This window comes from Macrobrachium rosenbergii, chromosome 30, assembly GCF_040412425.1.
Source record: "Macrobrachium rosenbergii isolate ZJJX-2024 chromosome 30, ASM4041242v1, whole genome shotgun sequence".
Lineage (NCBI taxonomy): Eukaryota > Metazoa > Arthropoda > Malacostraca > Decapoda > Palaemonidae > Macrobrachium > Macrobrachium rosenbergii.
Window position 1 is genome coordinate 35,424,278 of NC_089770.1, and position 22,374 is coordinate 35,446,651.

A 22,374-nucleotide genomic window follows, 5' to 3' on the forward strand; every position below is an offset into this window, starting at 1 on the left:
CAGGGCAACATTTAAATTATTGCATTTATAGCAAATGACAATCTTTATTTGTATATCTTTTTGTTAAAGCGATTTCACGTTAAGAGAGAGAAATTTTAAAGGCCTTGTGTAATAGAAAATTCACGAATTAACGAATTGACGAAATAACTAATTGTAGTGGCTTATCCTGACAACCAAGCTATTAAAACTAATTAGTAACTCTGCAAAACTTGTCTAACCTGGACGACCGTGTGGAATTAAAATAGGTAATACGGTAAAATTATACATACACATATATACATTATATACTGTATATATATATATATGTGTGTGTGTGTGTGTGTGTGTGTGTGTGTGTGTGTGTGTGTGTGTGTGTGTGTGTGTGTGTGTGTGCATGGAATATAAAAGTACTACGTCGTACTTAACATAAATGTTAAGTAAAGTCCACAATGAAATCCCTGTTACAGGACATAGTATATTAAAAAATATATATGCACAGAGCTTATAGCTTTCGTCCATCTGCTGTGGACTTGATCACTAAATTGGAGTATAATATACAACTCAAGAAACAAAGTAAAACAGTAAACCATATATACAAATAAACATTACAAAAAGTAAAACTGCTTAATCAGGTTGTTGGTCCCTTGTCAATTCTAAAATTCTTCGAGACCTTCTTAGCGGAAGAAACCTCGAATCTTCCGCTAAAGAGCCAACGAGGTGATTTTGTTCTAAATTATGATTTGATTTAGGGGAGAATTCAACTGACTGCGTATATATATTTCTAAAGATACGAATACCAGCACATTTACAAATTTCGTCACTTATAATACTATTTTCAACAATGCCCAATGCTGAAGAAGGTGTTTTTGAACCTCCACTACCTATTGGTAAAGTTTGTGATCTTATTAAAGTGTCAGTTGAAGCTACTATATTTGAATCTGAAGGTCACTTTTTTTCCAATAAAAGGCCGGAGTTTCCATGGGCTCGTCCCTTTCTCCAATTGTAGCTAATTTATGTATGGAGTTTTTTGAGAGATTATATCTGGAAAAATTACCTGATGATCTTAGACCGTTTGTATGGGTACGATATGTGGACGATATTTGCATTGTATACACATCTGATGAAGAATGTTTCAACATAATTTTGTTGCTCTTGAATAGTCATGTTCCTTCCATTCAGTTCAACTGTTGAAAAAGAAGTGGATCCTAAATTACCTTTTATAGATCTTGTAGTACATAGAGACGAAATTAATCAATCCTTTAAATATTCTGTTTACAGAAAGAACACACATTCTAATTATTACCTTCATTTTTACTCTCATAATGTTAAAGTGAACATTTACGTACTCAGTAATCTATTTTTTTTAGCATATCGCGTGTGTGATACGTGTTTTTTCTTTAGATAAAGAGTTAAACTTTCTAGTTTCAAGTTTTCGTAAATTGTTACCCCAAATATTTGATAGATATTGTCTCTGTAGAGGTAGGAGGAGGATGTATTATCACCGAAGGGAGAGACCTGAACAGCCGTCATTTCAGAAAGCACTTCCACTCCCTTTCAACAAGGAAGAGCTTGAAGATATTTCGCAAAAATTAAATACTGGAGAACACGGGTGCAATACTGTATTCCAGTACCCTAACACAGTTGGGAGAAAAATCATAAAACACAACTATGTAAAATTGTCGAAAGATATTTGTGTTTATGCTGTTGATTGCTTGGATTGTGATTCTTGCTATATCGATGAAAAGTGGTTGTTCGTTTGGTGAACGAAAAAAAATGAACATATTTCAGCAGGTAAATTGAGGAATAATTATACCTCTATAGCTAGACACGCCTGGGAAAGGGATCATAGAATAAATTTTAAAAATGGTCAGTTAGTGTATAAATGCTTGGACGCATCCACCGAAAGATGTATTGAAGGCGCCCTCATTTCGTTAAATAATACCTCTGATGGAAACTTGTGCATTGCTGAAAATAACATTATAAGTGAAGAAATTTGTAAATGTGCTGGTATTCGCAATTTTAGAAATATATCTAGTCACTTGAATTCTTCCCAAAACCAGTCATAATTTAGAACAAAATCACCTTGTTGGCTCTCTAGCGGAAGACACCAGGTTTCTTCCACCAAGGACTCGAAGAATTTTAGAACTGACACGGGCACAACAAACTGATTAAACACTTTTATTTTCTGTAATGTTTGTTTGTATATATGGTTTCCTGATTTATTTTGATTCTTGAGTTGCATTTTATACTCCATTTTAGTGATCAAGTCCACAGCAGATGGACGAAAGCTATAAGCTCTATGCATATATATTTTAATATGCTATGCTCTGTAGCAGGGATTTCATTGTGAACTTTATCTAATACATACATACATACATATATATATATATATATATATATATATATATATATATATATATATATATATATATATATATATATATATATATATATATATATATATATATATATATATGTGAGAGAGAGAATCACTGTGTTCATCTTCCGAGCCTAAGAAGACATGCAATGGCCACTGAGTCGGGATTATATTACAAATCAACTTTTACTGCATGGGTACACTAGTTATATATATTTGCGACATGTGCGAAGCACAAACCTGTTAGTACACTAAACCTGCTGAATGACTTCCCCTCAACGAGGTTAAAATCATTTTTGAGATTTATTCCCTTTTAGAAGAGGATTTAGCAGCACGTTAAAATTCAGCAAGAATAACCGACTCCACAGCAGCTTAAAAATCAGTAGGAATAGAATTTCCAAAACGTCGTTTTAGAGATTCACGTTTAAATGTTACGTAAAGTCCAAAAACTGTAGGGGACTATTCACTGACGCATAGCATGAGTTCTTTAATATGCAGGCACACACACACATATATATGACATTTTTTTATCACACCGTGATTTATATACAATCATGAAGCTACAAATGTCGCTTAATATCAAATCCACGCTACCTCGGTGATAATTCCCCATCGGGGATATTCCCGAGGTAGCGTGGATTTGATATTAAGCGACATTTGTAGCTTCATGATTGATTATTACACATATATATATTTGCACCCATTGTGCCTGATGTATTAACTGTACGATGTAATTGCTAGTTTCTTTTAATTTTATTGTCCTTTCTTAATGGCACCAGAATCAGCAACCTTGCATTAAAATGACCTTTGCAAAGCCACAGAATAAACTCGATCAAAGAGAGGTGGGTATGCCATAATCGTGGCGTCTTATACATAAAGTTTCAAATGGAATAACAGAAAAATACAAAATTCATTTGACTAATAAATACATTTTCGGAAATAGTAGAATAAAAGTAAAAGACTGCAATACTTACTGAAAAAGAGAGAATCCATTTTCACTAGACAAAAAAAAAAACTGCACAAAGGTCCAAAACTTTTGGCAGAACTGAAGGGCGAACATTTTATTGGGAGAGAATTGTTTGGTCTGTTACCTACAATTCTTTTCGAGTAAAATACGGGGCTCACTTGCCGTGCGCCGAGTGTAGAGCCCTAGAAAAATTCTAGTGTGTTTTTTATATCTTTTTTCCCTCTTCAAATAAAAATAACAAAGTTGTATAGGTATGCGTGGGGATTGGCAGATATTACTGCTGAATACTCCATTAAACACATCAATGTAGAATCATTACTGCATTATATTTACTCTTTGAAATTAAACTACAAAAAAGTTTATTTAAAATTAGACGTACAAATAATTATGAATATATAATCTCTATAATTCGATAACTTGAAGATTGTGCAAATTAGATCTCATAATTATGGTAAATAGCGAAACACCATTTCATCCATACAGAAACACTCTCTCTCTCTCTCTCTCTCTCTCTCTCTCTCTCTCGTTGACATCCAAGTTAGAATAATCGGCTGATTTGCCTCCGGGTGTAATAATCTTTATCGTCATTACCTCTGTGACATTAACCTCAGAGAAACTTTCCTTCATCTCCCCCCTTTTTGTGCTATTTGCCAAGAATTTAGTAAATCATAAGAAGCTGGAGCAATTTGTCTGTAGTACTGGAAACTGAATTTAAAGATCTTTTGTTATTAATAGATGATATATATATATATATATATATATATATATATATATATATATATATATATATATATATATATATATATATATATATATATATACATATGTATATATATATATATATATATATATATATATACATATGTATATATATTATATATATATATATATATAAACTGTATATGTATATATATAAATACATATTATGTATATGTATATATATAAATACATACTTATATATATATATATATATACATATATATATATATATATATATATATATATATATATATATATATATATATATATATATAAAGCTATGAATTACCTACGAATGGTTCTAAAAATACCTCAAGCATTTTCGTCTCCTAGGTGAAGGGAATCGACAATCTCTATTTTTCTTCTCAAAATATAAGTAGGTGTCAAATTTTTATTTGCATAATTTTTTTATGTTAATTACGTTGTTGGCTGTATACCGAGACCTCTCTCTCTCTCTCTCTCTCTCTCTCTCTCTCTCTCTCTCTCTCTCTCTCTCTCTCTCTCTCTCTCTCTCTCTCGTGTATATTTACGTATGACATGTCCCATGCAAGAAGGGTGATAGCACTGTCAAGAGCCAGTATTTAAGAGAATCGAAAACAATATTTTTCCCTTTAGGAATGAGCCAGGAGCGAACGTTCCAGCAAAGTTCTGGCCATCGATGCAACACAAAACATGTAGTGCCTATTGCAAACAGCCCCTATAAGTCAGGTCGAATCTCCATTCCAATAAGACAGACAGCGCAAACAGCAGAAGGCAGTAAAACCAGATAACGTCCACGCTGTTAAAAGGACGCAAAAGTCGAGTCCTCACTGGATCCAAATATTCCGGAAGAAAAAGAAGTGACGATACTGAAAAGAACTTTCACATTTCACATTTCAAATTTTATGTGAACGAATACGTTCCATTACCATAAGCTCTGAGAGAGAGAGAGAGAGAGAGAGAGAGAGAGAGAGAGAGAGAGAGAGAGAGAGAGAGAGAGAGGTTTTCTTTTCACCATAACAAAGGGATACTAACAATTATATAATCAATGAGTATTGAAAATAACCCAACAAATTTATAAAGCCAAGTACAATAAGGATTTTCATTTAATTTTAGTCCAACCGTTGATCTTTTAATATCCCATTTCATTATTTTCTTTACTCATTCACACATAGTGAGCGAATTTATATACGCGCCAGTGTTCACTGAATTATCTCCCATCTCTTTTTCTTTTCCGTTAATTGCCTCAGTCACGGAGTGAATTCTTTGTGCGTTTCATAGAGCGTACGTACTACCATTTAATAACATTTATCAATTGCCGTGCACAAGTTGGTATCCATTATCCAAGACTTGCGTACGCCGCAAGCACCAAATCGCATATTGCATGCAAAACCTCATAACCTCCCCTTTCCTCATGTCAGGAGCAACCACTAGTTCTTCGGACTAACCACCCACAAGTGAACGCGAAAGGGTTTCAGTTTCCATAGTGCCACTAATCTCAGGCCAACCAATTAATCTACTGAAGCACTTACTCCTTCTCTTTTCCTTCTTAGTCCTTACTTACCTTCTACTTCAAGCAGAGTGCCATTTCTTTCAGTGCCATTTGACTGCACTGACCTTCTAAGTGTTGCTCCCCACAGCACACCGGCACCTCAGTGCCAACAAATCAAAGTAATCACTTATACGCTACTGCACCTGTACCTGAGATACAGAGTGCCCACAACAGTGTATCCGCCCATAGGATCGTAGCGTCTTCAGGATCACTCCCATTTCCTAAGTGTTTCCGCCCATATGAATATTATACCTTCAGGATCACTTCCGTACCTACCAGCATATCTGCCCCTAAGGAACGTCCTTCATGATCACTCCATCAGTGTGACCTTCGCATGGCACACTTAACCACAGTGCCACCTTTTTGAAAGGGTGCCACCACACTGAAGTGCTACCACATTACGGGACACTTCCCATCGGACCACTTCCCTAGTCCCCTCATAAACTATAACCATGCCTTTAGATCAGTGCCAAGCCCTCATGAACATGGGCCAGGACGCAGGGTTCACGGACAGGAACTCACCCAGTGGATGAAAGAACAGCTGGATGAAATACTCCAGGTGGAACAAGAAGAAAGAAAAATCACAGGAGGTATGAAGAGGCCAAGACAGCAAGAGAATTAGCCCTCAAAGACAAGGAGCTCGAGCTGGAGAGAGTGAGGAAGGAAAGTGCTGAAGCTATAGTGCTCCAACAAGCCTCCAACCCCATAACTGCTGCACCAAATGTTCCGCTCTCAAGCCTTAACTCTCTAGTCCCCAAGTGGACTGAGGAAGAGCCAGAAGCATGGCTAGAAGAGGTCGAGGCGCTCTTCGACAATTTCAACACCACTGAGGCCGAGAGGGCCTTAGTGCTGACCAAACACCTGGAAGGAAAAGCAAAGGCAGCCCTCCACTCGCTGGCGCAGAGTCAAAGAGGTGATATGACTGAAGTCCGCAGGGTCATCGCCAAGGCCTACAAGATTACCCCAGAGAAATGGAGACAACAGTTCTGAGGTCTTGCCAAGGAAGTCGGCTGGTCCTGGTCAGAATGGGCCTGTCACAAGACCCAGTCTGGTACTCGCTCTCATGCATGACTTTCGTGGACCTATTCAACAGGACCATGCTCGAGGACCTCTTCCAATGTGTGCCTGGGCCCCTTGCGGTATATCTCAGCGACAAGCACCCCATCACAATTATGGAAGCCTGCCGCTTGGCTGACAACTGGGAAACTTTGTTGTAATTAGGGCTCTTATGGTTAAAAATCTGATCCATAGAATGGACCAGATCTTTAACAATAAGAGCCCTAATTGCACTATTCTTTTATACCCAAATTAGAATCACCTCTCTTACTCTAAAATCACCCAAAATAGCAACATTTAGACCAACCCACTCACAAAGAATAGCAGTATTCAGCCTAATTAACCTCACACCAATTCTATTCCTCCTAGCCCTTATAATTCAAGTCTAAGGTTTTAAGTTAACTAAACTAGTAGCCTTCAAAGTTCCCAACAAGAGTACCAATCTCTTTAACCTTATAAGCTACGGTATAGTCACATTTTCAGGATTGCAGCCTAACGTCTTAAATTTAAACTACATAGCCTAGACAGAATAATAATCCCATGCACAGATTTACAATCTATTACCTTTAATCGCCAACTACCCACGCAACGGTGGCTTTTCTCAACAAACCATAAAGACATTGGAACTTTATATTTTATCTTCGGAGCATGAGCAGGCATGGTAGGCACATCACTAAGACTCCTAATTCTGGCCAAATTGGACAACCAGGCAGACTAATTGGAAATTATCAAATCTACAACGTAACTGTCACTGCCCACGCATTCGTAATAATTTTCATCATAGTTATACCAATCATAATTGGTGGCTTTGGCAACTGACTAGTACCACTAATACTAGGGACACCAGACATGGCATTCCCACGAATAAATAACATAAGATTCTGACTCCTACCTCCCTCTCTGACACTACTTCTCTCTAGAGGAATAGTAGAAAGAGGCGTTGGCACCTGATGAACTGTCTCCCTGGCCCTAGCAGCCAGCACCGGTCACACCAGGGCCTCTGTAGACCTGGGTATTTTCTCCCTCCACTTAGCCAGGGTTTCCTCAATCTTAGGAGCTGTTAATTTCATCACCACAGTAATCAATATATGAGCCCCTGGAATAACTTCAGACCGGCTACCCTATTTTTGCTGTCTTCTTAACGGCCATTCTACTTCTCCTCTCTTTACCAGTCCTAGCCGAAGCCATTACTATACTTCTAACAGACCAGAACCTAAACACATCTTTCTTCGACCCTGCTGAAGGGGTGACCCAATTCTCTACAAACACCTATTCTGATTCTTCGGACACCCAGAAGTATATATTCTAATCCTACCAACCTTCAGCATAATTTCTCATATTGTAAGGCAAGAATCAAGGAAAAAAGAATCATTTGGGACACTCGGAATGGTCTATGCCATGATGACAATTGGAGTACTTGGCTTTGTTGACTGAGCCCATCACATGTTCACCGTCAGGATAGACATAGCTACACGAGCATACTTCACTTCCGCCACAATAATTATTGCCGTGCCAATAGGAATCAAAACTCTCAGATGACTGACCACCCTTCATGGTACGCAATTCACCTACAGCCCCCTCATTAATTTGAGCCCTAGGATTCATTTTCCTATTCACCATAGGAGGACTAACAGGTGTAGTCCTAGCCAACTCATCCATTGACATTATCCTCCACGATACATATTATGTAGTTCCCACTTCCATTACGTTCTATCCATGGGAGCAGTATTTGGCATTTTCGCCAGAATTGCCCACTGATTCCCCCTATTTACTGGGCTGTCACTCCACCCTAAATGATTAAAAATTCACTTCACAACTATATTCATTGAAGTGAATCTAACTTTCTTCCCACAGCACTTCTTAGGGCTAAATGGCATGCCTCGACGATACTCTGACTACCCAGATGCTTACATAACATGAAATGTTGTAACTTCAGTAGGATCATCAATTTCCCTAATCGCCGTATTGGGATTCATCATAGTAGTGTGAGAAGCAATTACATCTAAGCGACCCGCTCTATTCTCCCTATTCATGCCGATTTCTATTGAGTGACAACACAACCTCCCACCAGCAGATCACAGATACATAGAAATCCCCCTAACAACTAACTATCTAAAATGGCAGATCACTGCATAGGATTTAAGCTCCTAATAGGAAACCTAGTTTCTTTTAGAAGCAATGACAACATGAAAAGCCCTTAACCTCCAAAATGCAGCATCCTCCCTTATAGAGCAACTAATCTTTTTCCACGACCATGCAATACTAGTTCTCATCCTCATCACCACCCTAGTCAGATTCATACTCTCATCTCTATTCTTCAACTCACTAACAAACCGAATTTTATTAGAACATGAAACTATCGAGACAATTTGAACAATTCTGCCTGCAATTATACTAATTTTTATTGCCCTTCCGTCCCTGCATCTACTATACTTGCTTGACGAAGTAAACAACCCGAGAGTGACCCTCAAAGCCACTGGCTGACAATGATACTGAAGATATGAATACTCAGATTCCACTCAGATCAGATTTGACTCATATACAGTGTCAAGACAAGATATCACAGAAAGAGAATTTTGACTTCTAAAAGTAGATAACCAAACAATCTTGCCAATAAACACCCAAATTCGAGCCCTAATTACAGCAGGATTCGTTATTCACTCATGGACAGTTCTGGCCCTTCGAGTAAAAGCAGATGCAGTACCTGGACGACTTAATCAAATCAGGTTTCACATCAATCGACCGGGGCTATTCTACGGACAATGTTCAGAAATTTGCAGAGCAAAACACAGATTCATGATAATTGTCTAGAAAGAACTTCAATTAAATACTTTTAAACTGAATTTCATCTAATAGTAATAACTCATTAGATGACTGAAAGCAAATGTAAGTCTTTTAAACTTACAATAGTAGTTATGCCTACTTTAATGATTAAAATTAGTTCAAACATAACGCTTAACTTGTCAAGCTCGAATTATTACAAAGTAATATTTTAAAATTCCTCAAATAGCCCCCCTATTATGACTAAACTTAACATATTTTTCACAGTAATACTAGCCCTAATTATCATCTCAACATAATTTATCAAAACACCCAATACATTTGACCCGCATGTAGCCTCTATAAAAACAGACCAAGCAAACTGAAAATGATAACAAACCTGTTCTCAAGATTTGACCCAATCTCTAGGATTAACCACCTATCTCTAAACTGAGCATCCACAATACCAGGCTATTGTTTATCCCTTACCCATTTTGAGCTATACCATCACGCTCTTCACTGATATGATCCTCAGTAACAGCATCCTTACACAAAGAATTTAAAACCCTCTTAGGCCAACCAACCTGGGAAGAACTATCATGTTCGTCTCTCTATTTAGATTTATCGTATTCAATAACTTTTAGGACTCATACCTTCCATCTTCACAAGAACAAGGCACATATCAATAACACTGTCCTTAGCTCTGCCCTTATGAACAGCATTTATACTATTCGGATGAATTAACCGAACTCAACACATATTCGCCCAACCTCGTGCCAGCAGGAACCCCAGGACCACTTACACCAGTAATAGTACTGATCGAAACCATTAGAAATGTAATTCGCCCAGGAACCCTGGCCATTCGGCTAGCAGCCAACATAATCGCTGGACACCTTCTCTTAACACTAATAGGAAACGCAGGACCACACTTAGGCCACACAGCAGTATCCATACTAGTATTAGCCCAGATCCTTCTAATTTTAGAAGCAGCAGTTGCTGTAATTCAATCTTATGTATTTGCCGCTCTAAGAACCCTTTACGCTAGTGAAGTAAACCAATGCCAAAACACAGACATCACGCCTACCACCTAGTAGACGTCAGACCATGACCCCTTACCGGATCCATTAGCACTATAATACTTACCACTGGACTTGTAAAGTGATTCCACCAATTCAATACAGACCTCTTAATTCTAGGAATCACAGCAACCTTATTAACAATAATCCAATGATGACGAGATATTACACGAGAAGGACCATATCAACATCTTCACACATCAAAAGTAGTCAATGGCCTCCGATGGGGAATAATTTTATTTATTGCCTCTGAAGTCCTCTTTTTCTTTTCATTCTTCTGAGCCTTTTTCCATGGTAGACTATCCCCACAGTAGAGTTAGGAACATGCTGACCACCAGCAGGAATCAATACCATCAACCCCTTTCAAATTCCTCTTCTTAATACAGCAATTTTACTAGCCTGGGGGCATTTAACCTGAGCGCACCACAATCTTCTCACACTCAACCACACCCAGGCCCTTCAAAGTCTAGCACTCACTGTTTACACTAGGCATGTACTTCACAGCCCTTCAGGCCACAGAATATTATGAAGCCCCCTTCACAATCACAGACTCAGTATATGGATCAACATTTTTTGTAGCCACTGGTTTCCATGGGCTTCACGTAATCACTGATCCTGCTTCCTTCTCAGAAATGATAATATACCGACTAAATATATGCCACTTCTCATCAGCCCACCACTTTGGCTTTGAAACAGCTGCCTGATACTGGCACTTCATAGTAGACATAGTATGACTATTCTAAACATTTCAATCTACTGATGAGAAGGATAGTTAAATGATTATCTAGTATAAATAGTACAAGTGACTTCCAATCAATTGTGTCTGGTATTTCCAGGATAATTAGTGGTATTTCCAAGTTATCGTTATTCATTTTAATTATCTAATAGCAGTTATAATTATCTCTACCCTTTCAGCTAAGAAAACCATTGCCGACTGAGAGAAAAAGATTCATTTGAATGTGGATTCGACCCTAAAGGATCCGCTTGTCTAAATATTCTCATTTGATTCTTCCTAATTGCTTATTTTTCTTGATTTTCAACATAGAAATTACTCTCTTACTCCCTAACCACTATTATCACCTTCACAAACATAAAAACATGGGTGACAGATCTATTCTTTCTTCTTATCCTAAACTTGGGACTCTACCAAGAATGAATACAAAGGAGCCCTAGAATGATCGGAATAAGAGATCATTGTCAACTATGATAATTTGATTTGCACTTATAAGGTGCTCCAAGGAGCTGATCTTAGTTGAAAATTTGAACGTCGCACCTAGTTTCAACCTAGGCCCTGGTAAATATACCTTCAATTAATTAGTTAAAACCAAATTGAGGTATACCACTGTTAATGGTACCATTGAACTCAAGTTCTAACTAAGGGAAAACAAGACGGGAGGAAGCTTCAAACTTCGGTCTCAGGCATGTTAAATTCCGTCTTTATTCCTAAGTTTTTATAGTGTAATTAACACGCTGCATTTTCATTGTAGAGCCAAAGGTACCAACCCTTTTAAAACACTCAAGGGCAAAATCTGCCTCCTTTACAGCTTCAATGTAACGGTTGAATATTAAGTTTAAATAATTAATAGCAATCCCACTAATCAAACTAATAAAATCACCAAATAAGTTTTAATTATATTTTCCTGAATAGCCTGAAGATAACCAGAAGATTTTATTAAAGTTTTATAAATACCTTGTCCGCCATAATACTCGGATCAACCCCATCCCCATCTACAGAGTAAACAGAGCCCTCCTAAAACCTTTCGCCTGGCACCAATAGTAGACAGCAAAGGCATAAATCACATAGAACCAGAAAACACAAACAGAGGATATAATCTCAAAGACTTAAGCTTATAATTCTCTACCATCAAATTCAATGCATACCCGACAAACCCACCAACCAGGCTAACAGCCAAAGCAAGCAATTTTATAGGCAGAGTCAAATTATAAAAGGAGCTTGAAATACAAGCCAAGAAACGGCAGCCCCACCCAATAACAGGCCCAGCCCTCAACCCAAGTATCGCCAAGTCATTAAAACATCAGAATCACTCACTGAAGAAATAGAACTCGAGTAACAATCACCAATGAGCCTGTAATAGACGAAACGAAACCTGTAACAAACAGTAAAGCCAGTAGCATAAACTTAATAGTCAAAAACAAAACCTCGTTTAAAGGATTCAAGAAAGCCACCTCTAAAATTAAATCCTCAGAGTAAAACCCCACTAAAAATGGAAAACACAAAGAGCTAAATGACTCAAATTAATGCACATCACCCTAATAGGCGGGTGACTAAACCCTGATTATACAAATATCTTCATAATCTCCAACCCTGTGAATAACAGATCCAGCACATATAAACAAAAGCGGTTTAAACAAAGCATGAGTTAGTAGATGGAAAAAAAGACAAAGCAGCCCATCCCAGCCTTAAAATAGTGATTATAACACCCAACTGTCTCTAAGTAGAAAGAGCAATAACTTTCTTTACATCAGTCTCAAAATTAGCCCCCAACCCAGCCATAAATATAGTTAAACACCCCAACAATAATAACAAAGTCCTGGTAAAAGAAGACATCAGTCTTGGACTAAATCGAACTAAAAGATAGACCCCAGCAGTAACTAGCATGAAGAATGAACCAAATAGAAATAGGAGTTGGAGCTGCCATTGAAATACTGGCAAGAGAAATGTAAACATGTTGAGCAGAAAGTCATGGTCCAAAGAAGAAAGAAAACCAATCAGTAATAACTCCCACAAAAATAAAAAGTGGAACAAAATCAGATAAAACAAAATACTAAGTAAAATAGCAACATAGCATATGATAGCAAGTTTGATGAATTAAAATACCACACTGCAGATGTTTTCATTTTGAATTTAACTAACCATTGAGTTAGAAGCTGTAAGACACAGAAATGGCTCAGAAGGTTTGTTTTAAATTATAAAATTTCAAGAGCATTTAATGAACAGTCCAAAACCAAATTATAAATTTGTATGAAATTCATGCACATAAATAATTATCTCCTATTATGAAGCTGTAAACCATAGAAGAAATAAAACAAACATTATAAACATAAACATTTGAGCATTCATTCGAAAATCTGTCTATGGCAGGATGAACTGTGGTGATTCTACCATTGTTCCCAGTCGTTTCTGTACAACAGAAGAAAGGGAGGTTAGGGTGGGGATCAGATAAATGAGGCACTTAAAAAAACCCATTCAATTAAAAAAATGATATTTTTATAATAAAATAAGATTTTATATCATACTTACCTGTTGTTTACATATAGCTGTAATTCTCGATCTCGACAGAAAATTCAAAACTAGCGGTCCCGCTAATATATGGTCAGGTGATACGACTACCCCCGCCCTCTACCGGGTACCTGGATCCATTTCCATCAACAACTAATCATATTTTCTATGTCCCCTTGTGTCCTCATGCGGGAGGCGGTGGGAATGTTTTTATATAAACAACAGGTAAGTATGATATAAAATCTTATTTTATTATAAAAATGTCATTTTTATACATGAACTTACCTGTTGTTTACATATAGCTGATTGCCACATTGAGGCGGTGGGCATGGACAGCTGTAAGTGTTAAATGGAAAACCTGAGATCATCAGGCTAAGAAAAAACGTCTTAACTTTGGATCCTTACCTGCTAAGGAAGCTGTTTTCTCGGTTACTGCCTCTGTAACCTGCTATCCTTAGTGCAACTGCGGGCCTAGTAGCTCAGTCGCAGGTTGCTATATGGAGAAAGGTCTGTTGGCCCAGCCGTCTTCGACACAATCAACCAAAGCATATAATGCCCTGCTCAGGCACAGTACTCAAAGCATCCACCATCATATCACCCAACCATAAAAACTCACACCAACCTATTAAAATTAGACCTACTAGGCCATCTAACCTCTTAGGCTCTAGTAGTCGACCAAAAGAAAAACTTCTGCACCCAAGGAAACTAAGGAGAGGATCTAGAGCCTCTGGTTTCCTTGCCCATCACCGTGTCAGACGCAATAAAGGGGCCCAACGCACTGCAGTCTTCATATGTGGTTTGGATCTGTCTCAGATAATGCGAGGCAAAAACAGACGAACATCTCCAATAAGTTGAACTTAGAATGTCCTTTAAAGCCATGTTCTTCTTGAAGGCTAAAGAAGTTGCAATAGCCCTAATTTCATGAGGCCTCACTTTAACTAAGGGGAAATCCACATCCCTTAATTCCTTGTGTGCCTCCTGAATCAGTTCTTTCAAAAGGAAAGCAATCCCATTTTTAGATAGAGGGTTCTTGGGGTTCTTAGTTGAGCACCATAAAAAATCATGAGTTCCTCTTACACTTCTGGTCCTGTCCAGATAGAATTTCAATGCTCTGACCGGACAGAGAAGTCTCTCCGTTTCTCTTCCACCCAAGGAGGATAGGCTAGCAATGGGAAATTCCCTTGGCCATGGATTACTAGGGTTTTCGTTCTTAGCTAGGAAACCCAAGGTGAAGGAAACTACAGCCTTATCCGCACAAAAACCAACTCTTTGTCCAGAGCATGAATCTCACTTACTCTCTTTGCCGAGGCCAGTGCCAAGAGAAAGAGAGTTTTCTTAGTTAGATTCCTAACGGAGCAGGAACTCAAAGGCTCAAAAGATTTGGAGGTAAGCCACTTTAGCACCACATCCAAATTCCAATGCGGTACACAAAGAGATTTGCCTTTAGTGGTAGCAAAGGATTTAAGGAGTTCTGCAATATCTTTGTCCGAGGAAAGGTCATACCTCTATTCCTGAAAACTGCCACCAGCATACTCCTATACCCCTTAATCGTGCTGACAGCCAATTTCTTCTCCTTGTGCAGAAACAAAAGAAAATCCGCCACCTGGCTTAGAGTCAGAGAAGTGGAAGACACTCCAGACTCGGAGCACCACTCCCTGAAGCGCTTCCACTTCGCTTGATAGACCTTTGTAGACGAGGGCCTGGTTGATCTAGCCATTGCCTGCGCCACTCTTCTAGAGAAGCCTCTCCTCCTGTAGAGTCGCCGAGAGTCTGAACCCTGTCAGATTTAGATCTGACGGGTTCCTGTGGAACTTTCTGCTGTGCAACTGGCACAGAAGGTCTGGTCTGAATGGCAACCTCCTTGGCCAATCCACTACTTTCTCCAGTAGCTCTGGAAACCATGATCTTCCTGGCCACCATGGAGCTATAAGGATCATTGACACACCTTTGTGTGCTCGAAACTTTTCAGGACTTCTCCCAGCATCCTGAAGGGAGGGAATGCATAAAGGAAGAGACCCGACCAGTCCAGGAGCATGGCATCCACCGCTAATGCTTCTGGGTCTGGAACAGGAGAGCAAAAGAGAGGTAGTCTGCGGTTTTCCCTTGTTGTAACAGGTCTAGCATGGGAGTTCCCCAAACCTTCCACAGGCCTTGGCAGACTTTCTGGTGGAGGGTCCATTCCGGCCGGAATGACCTGGAGTGACCTGCTGAGGATATCCGCTCTTACGTTGAGAGCTCCCGGGATGAAGTGAGTTACTAGGTCTATGTTCTTGGTTGCCGCCCACAAAAGCAGGTCTTTTGTGATCTCGAACAGAGAGAAGGAGTGAGTGCCTCCTTGTTTCTTCACGCACGCCAGAGCTGTGGAGTTGTCCGAGTGCACTACTATCTTTTGTTTTCCACCAGAAGCACGAAATGTTCCAAGGCTAGATGTATTGCCTTCAACTCTTTTGCATTTATGTGCCAGTCCCGTTGGGATTAGAAGACCAATTGCCTGACACTTGAAGATCCCCCAATGTTGCTCCCCAACCCTCGTCTGAAGCGTCGGAGAACAACATCAGGTCTGGGTTCCTCTGTCTCAGTGACAAACCTCGATCTAGTTTGCTCCTGTCGTTCCACCATGACAGGTCTTGCTTTACTTGAGTGGATAGAGGAAAACAAACGAATCCGTGTCTTTCTTCCTGTTCCAGATCTGCTGTAGGAAGAACTGAAGAGGTCTCATGTGTAGCCTCCCAGACTGACGAACATCTCTAGCGATGAGAGGGTGCCTAAAAAGGCTCATCCATTCCTTGGCAGAACAAGTCTTGGCTGCCATCAGGTATCTCACTTTCAGCAGGCATTTCTCGATCCTTTGAGACGTCGGAAAACCTGAAAAGAACTGAGTTCATCCGAACTCCCAAATAAGTCAAGTCTTGAGATGGAGAGAGTTGTGACTTTGGAAGATTTACTATGAGTCCCAATTCGTCGGTAAGAGAAAGGGTCCTTTGTAGGTCCTTCATGCATTGGCCTTTTGACGGAGACCGGATCAGCCAGTCGTCGAGGTAAAGGGAAATGTGAATTCCCTCTAAGTGAAGCCATTTCGCAATTGGAGCCATCGTCCTTGTGAAAAACTTGTGGGGCTGTTGATAGGCCGAAGCAAAGAGCCCTGAATTGAAAAGCCCTGCCTCTGAACACAAACCGTAGGGAATTTCCTTGATCTCGGATGGATAGGTACATGAAAGTATGCGTCCTGAGATCGAGGACACCATCCAGTCCTTCCTTCAGGGAATTGATAACCGACTGTGTGGTTTCCATCTTGAATGGTGTTTGAAGCACAAATTTGTTCAGGGCGCTACGTCGAGGACTGGTCTCCATCCTCCTGACGATTTTGGAACCAGAAACAGACGGTTGTAGAACCCCGGAGATGAAGGTTCGAGGACTGCTTCTATGGCTCCCTTTGAAGGAGGGAAGTAACTTCCTCCTCCAACACCACAAGTTTCTCTGAGTCCCTGGATGATACGTTGAAGTCTACTGGCTAAGACTTTAAAGGAGGACTCTCTGAGAAGGGAATGGTGTAGCCTTCTCTCAGAACGTTGATCACCCAGGGTTCTGCTCCTTGGCCTCCCAAACTTGCCAGAACGACTTTAGTCTGGCTCCGACTGTCGCATGAAGGACCTTGAACTCATCGGTTGGTACCCCTAGCTTTCTGGGGATGAGAAGAGAATTTTCCTCTTCCCTAGCACGGGGAAAAGGGCCGAGAAGGAGTACCCCGAGAAGGCCTAGAGGATACAGGGAAAGAAGGCTTGGGTACTACTGGAGAAGTCGAAAACCTGGGTCTTTTCAAGAATGAGCCAGTAGGTCTTGAGTAGACTTCCGTGAGAGAGCCTCCGAAATTTCCCTAACTAACGTGGCGGGAAAAAGGGATTCCTTAAGCCAAAGGAGCAAAAGAAGAGCAGATTTCTGGTTCCTGGAGACTCTCTCGCGACAAACGAAATCCAATGTGCTCTCTCTTCAAAATGCCGGTAGCAGTCACTGAGGCAATTTCTGACGTTCCGTCCGTGATGGCCTTGTCCAGGCAGGCCAAAATAGCATCAAGATCTGTAGCAGTCTTGGGGGAAGATCACAGACTTTCACTATCCTGCTCAAGGCTCCTATAGACCAGTCAATAAAAGAAAAGATCTCCAAGATCCTATAGGAACTCTTCACCAGATGGTCAATTTCCAAGACAAGAAGCCGACTTTTGACGAAGAAAAAGCTGAGCGACGGGCAGAATCCACAAGGCTGGAGAAATCCCTTGAGAGGAGGCAGAGTCTCCCAAGGAAAAGACTTCCCAGTCTCATACCACGGACGAGACTTAAAAGACAGTTGAGAGGGGGGAAAACAGAAAGATGTTTTACCCTGAGATCTTTTCTTGCTCAACCATCCTTCTTGCCTTCGGAGAGCTCTTTTCGCCGAAACAGACAGGACCAGCTTCAGAAATCTAGAGGAAGGAGGTTTAAAATCCTTGGCAAACTGCGTAGTCGGAGACGAAGGGGAAGCTGGAGCAAAGTCTTCTTGAAAAAGTTCTTCAAAAAGTTGTAAGAGATGCTTAAAGTTGGACGAGGAGCAGACAGAACATCATCTACTTCAAACATCGAAACTGGGGAGAGAATTTGAAGCAGTTGGAGCACCGCGGATAGAAACGTCTTCGAGCCAAACTTACGTTATCCTCTTGAGAATCGCCCTAACGTCACCGAGGCGCCAAGAGCCCGACCCGCGTCAAGCGTATCCGAAACATGAGCTTGAGAGGAGTCAGGAGCCTTAGAAGATCCGAGAGCCAAAGAGGCGCCAAAAACCACGGTAGCGCTAGAAGCGCAAACATTGTGCGCTTGGAAACGTGTTTTGGAGAGGCGCCAGCGCCAAAGTAGCGCCGTGAGTGCGGCGTGCGGCGAAGTGGCGCCAGGAGCGCGATCGGAAGCGGAGCCAGGCGCGAGCGGAAGCGGAGCCAGGCGCGCGAGCGAAGCGGCGCCAGGTGCGTGAGCGGGAGCAGAGACCGGAGCCTCAGTTGCAGAAGGAACCTGAAGTGCTGGAGCTTTAAAACCTTCGAAAAGTCTCAAAATCTTGTCCAATTTGTCCTCTTGCGAAAGGGGGCAGGAACCGAGGCATAAAAGCCGACTTGGGATCCAACGGGAAGGAAGCCGCTACTTGCATGCTAACAGGAGGATATGGCGCCGCTACGATCCGTAGAACGCACATCCGACTGCCTGAAGAAGAAGAGATCTCTGGGCTATCCCAAAAGCTACAAGACGGAAGAGGAGAACGTGCCGAAAGTTTCTTGATAGGAACTTGACTTTGAGAGGAAGCTCTGCGTCTCTTCAGCGGCCTACTAGACTCTGACTGCTTCCAACTCCTCCTCGACGAAACAGAAGCACAAGAAGACACTTCCGCGATCGCTTTTACTATAGCGAGCTGCAACAGCCTGGGACGCAACAGGACTGTTAGAGGGAGCAACTGCTCAGGAGCAGACCCCACTCGCCTCCCTTGGCTTTCGGCATGTCTTCTCCTGAGCCCTGGGAGCCGGACAGAGGCCCGACCTAGGAGAGCGAGGGGACGAACAGTCACCTCCTCCACAACACTATCACTCGCAACACTTCGATGTCTAGACATCGCACTCACATCCTGGCCAATCTTCTCTATCGCAGAGAAAAGAGCCGAAATCTTACCATCAAATTCTGCCCGACGGTCTGACACGGTAGTGGGTTCGGAAACAACAGGTTCGGGGCAGGAATAGGAACAGGAGGGGTAACAGGAACAGAACAAGAGGCAATACTACTCCTACTCTGGGAGGAACTTCTGGCCGAAGCCTTACGTGCCCTATCTTTACTTAATTTTGCCTGATATTTAGCCAACTTTTGCCAATCAAGCACAGACAAAGACGAACATTCATCACATCTATCCAGATTCGTGCACAATTTCCTCTACAGTTAGAGCAAGAAGAGTGAGGGTCTATGTTAGACCGAGACATTCGAGTTTTACAACCCCCGCAATATCTAATTTGAGATCCTGAATCAGACATAACTAGAAAAATCTCAACCAAAGCCAAAAACAAGCCAGAACCGTCAACAAAAGTGGGTACTTCACCAAAGAAAAACGAAAAGCACCGATGAATTTCCTGAAGAGGAGCAGACGACTAGTCGCGCCCCGACAGAGAAAATATGATTAGTTGTTGATGGAAATGGATCCAGGTACGGTAGAGGGCGGGTAGTCGTATCACCTGACCATATATTAGCGGGACCGCCAGTTTTGAATTTTCTGTCGAGATCGAGAATTACAGCTATATGTAAACAACAGGTAAGTTCATGTATAAAAACACCATGCTCCTTAAACTCATCTTGTTCCACAGCACTGCCTAAAAAAAAAAAATTATATATATCCTTGGATCCACAAACCAACATTTTATTTAAGGTATTTAAGCTTTTAACAAACCAAAATCGAACCCTTCAACACTAAAACATTTAAAGGCAATCAATGAAGTATTAAAACTAAATACAGTGATCCCTCTCCACTACGCGCTTCAACTTTGCCGGCTTCACTGCATCGCGGATTTTTCAGAAATATTCATCGAAAAATGAAAACTGAAAAGTACCGCCATATCAGTAGCCATATCGCAGAAAACAGCGATGTTTCATCATGTTATGTGAGAAGAACGGCTTGCGAGACCGACATGCAAGGACTGGAAGCTTCGTATATACCCACGGGCACTTGGACAAGGCACGTGATTGGTTCCCAGTGCGAGATTGACCAATGAGAGCACAAGTGGATGTAACCCGTGAGCTGATTGGCTGCACATCATCGCAGCATCACGCAGCTTCTTCCCCTGCTTGATCCCTCTCGTTGCCACTCTTTGTGCTGTAGACACTCTCAAGTGTACTGTATCGCGCGCATTTTGGGTTGTGTTGAGTTAAAAAGTTAACTTGTCATGCCCTTACAATGCCTCCTAAACACCGTGCCCCTGCAAAAGGTTCCTCTAGTGAGCCCAAGAGGAAGAGGAATATGATGAACATTAGTGAAAAGGTCAAACTTTTAGACATGTTAAAAGAGGGCAAAGCTATGCTATGCGGTAGCACGACAGTGCACTATATAAAGAAGGAGGAAGTTAACATCCGCAAAGCAATGAAATAAGCTTCACAGAGAAGCGAAAGTGTGATAACTGTGCGTAATAAGAGAATAGTGAAAATGGAATCTGCATTAGCCTTGTGGGTTGCTGATTGCAGAAAAAATGTGAGTTTGGACAGTAATATGATCAGAACAAAGGCCAAATCTCTCTATGATAAAAACCTGCCCGGTGACGACGACGTGAAGGAGATGCTGAAGAAGGCGCTGAAGAAGATCCTGACGACCCTCAACCCAGTACTAGTGGTGCCACGAGTGATTCGGCTGCTTGAAGACCAGACTTTTTAGCCAGCAAAGGCTGGTTTGAAAAATTTCAAAAAAAGGTTTGGCCTCAAAAGCATACCTTTGTATGGTGAGGCTGCCTCTGCTGACAATCAAGGTGCTCGTCATTCGTGGAGGATGTGTTCCTAAACTCATCAGTGATGGCGGCTACCTCCTGAGCACATCTTTAACATGGACAAGACAGGTCTCTTTTGGAAGAGGATGCCTTCTCGAACATTCCTCTTCAAGGATGAACTGAAGAAGACAGGCTTCAAGGCCCACAAGGACCGTGTCACACTCATCATGTGTGGCAATGCTGCAGGCTTTATGATTAAGCCAGGCCTTATTTATAAGTCCAAACATCCACGGGCCTTAAAAAACAAAAATAAGGCTCTGCTCCCCGTGTATTGGATGAATAACTCTAAGGCCTGGATAACGAAAGCCCTGACCATCGAATGGTTCCTCCATTGCTTCATTCTCCATGTGAAGCTCTATCTGGCTGAGAAGGGGCTCCCCTTTAAGGTCCTTCTCTTGATGGACTGTGCAGGAGGCCATGCAAAGAACTTGGAATATGATGGGGTTCATATCGAGTTTCTGTCCCCTAACACCACATCTTTAATCCAGCCGATGGATCAAGGTATTATTCGTGCCTTTAAGGCACTCTGCACGCGTTCAACGATGGAGGGCCTCATCGCTGCACTTGACGATGATACCGAAGACTTCAGTGTGAAAGCACTGGCGCAACTTTGATGATTGCGTCATGCTTGCGTAATATCCAGCAAGCATTGAAGGACATGAAAACCGAGACCATAAATGCTGCCTGGAAGAAATTATGGCCTGACGTGGTTCATGATTGTAAAGGCTTCATTCCTGACGAAATTCATCACTCCCGGCGGTGCAGAAGGCGGTGAAGTTGGCTAACATCATCAAGGATGAAGGATTCATTGACATGACGGAAGATGACATCAACGGTCTTATCGATGCCCACTCAGACCCACTGACAGATGAAGACTCGTTGAGATGACGAAGTCTGCAGTGAAGAAGAAAGCCAGAAGGGGGAAGACGAAGACATTGAAGAGCGTGGCTTACTCCTGGAGAACCTGCAACAAATGGCAAGGGCAATGCAACAATTTTGCAAGAAATCAACGACAACATGATTTGAGCTGTCGAGTTTAGGAACCGTGTTGACGGGGTTATGTCCTTGTACAAGGCATTTTACAGCAGAAGAAAAACAACGAC

At 41.1% G+C, this 22,374-nt stretch overlaps 1 protein-coding gene and 5 pseudogenes across 1 annotated transcript; 5 read left to right on the forward strand and 1 right to left on the reverse strand.

The window, feature by feature from the left end:
• Positions 1 to 7,300: 7,300 nt before the first annotated feature.
• On the forward strand, positions 7,301 to 7,947 carry LOC136854813 (cytochrome c oxidase subunit 1-like; annotated as a pseudogene).
• A 900-nt stretch (positions 7,948 to 8,847) lies between these two features.
• Positions 8,848 to 14,077, forward strand: LOC136854815 (cytochrome c oxidase subunit 2-like; annotated as a pseudogene).
• On the forward strand, positions 9,818 to 10,478 carry LOC136854814 (ATP synthase subunit a-like; annotated as a pseudogene).
• On the forward strand, positions 10,487 to 11,239 carry LOC136854703 (cytochrome c oxidase subunit 3-like; annotated as a pseudogene).
• On the reverse strand, positions 12,218 to 13,165 carry LOC136854704 (NADH-ubiquinone oxidoreductase chain 5-like; annotated as a pseudogene).
• A 7,250-nt stretch (positions 14,078 to 21,327) lies between the features above and the next one.
• On the forward strand, positions 21,328 to 21,885 carry LOC136854869 (tigger transposable element-derived protein 1-like). The gene has a single exon (XM_067131401.1). It carries the CDS (start codon positions 21,328 to 21,330, stop codon positions 21,883 to 21,885), a length of 558 nt encoding a protein of 185 aa, XP_066987502.1.
• Positions 21,886 to 22,374: the final 489 nt, after the last annotated feature.

Coding starts and splice junctions, on each gene's coding strand:
- LOC136854869 (XM_067131401.1), top strand. CDS start 21,328: ATGGACAAGACAGGTCTCTTTTGGAAGAGGATGCCTTCTCGAACATTC.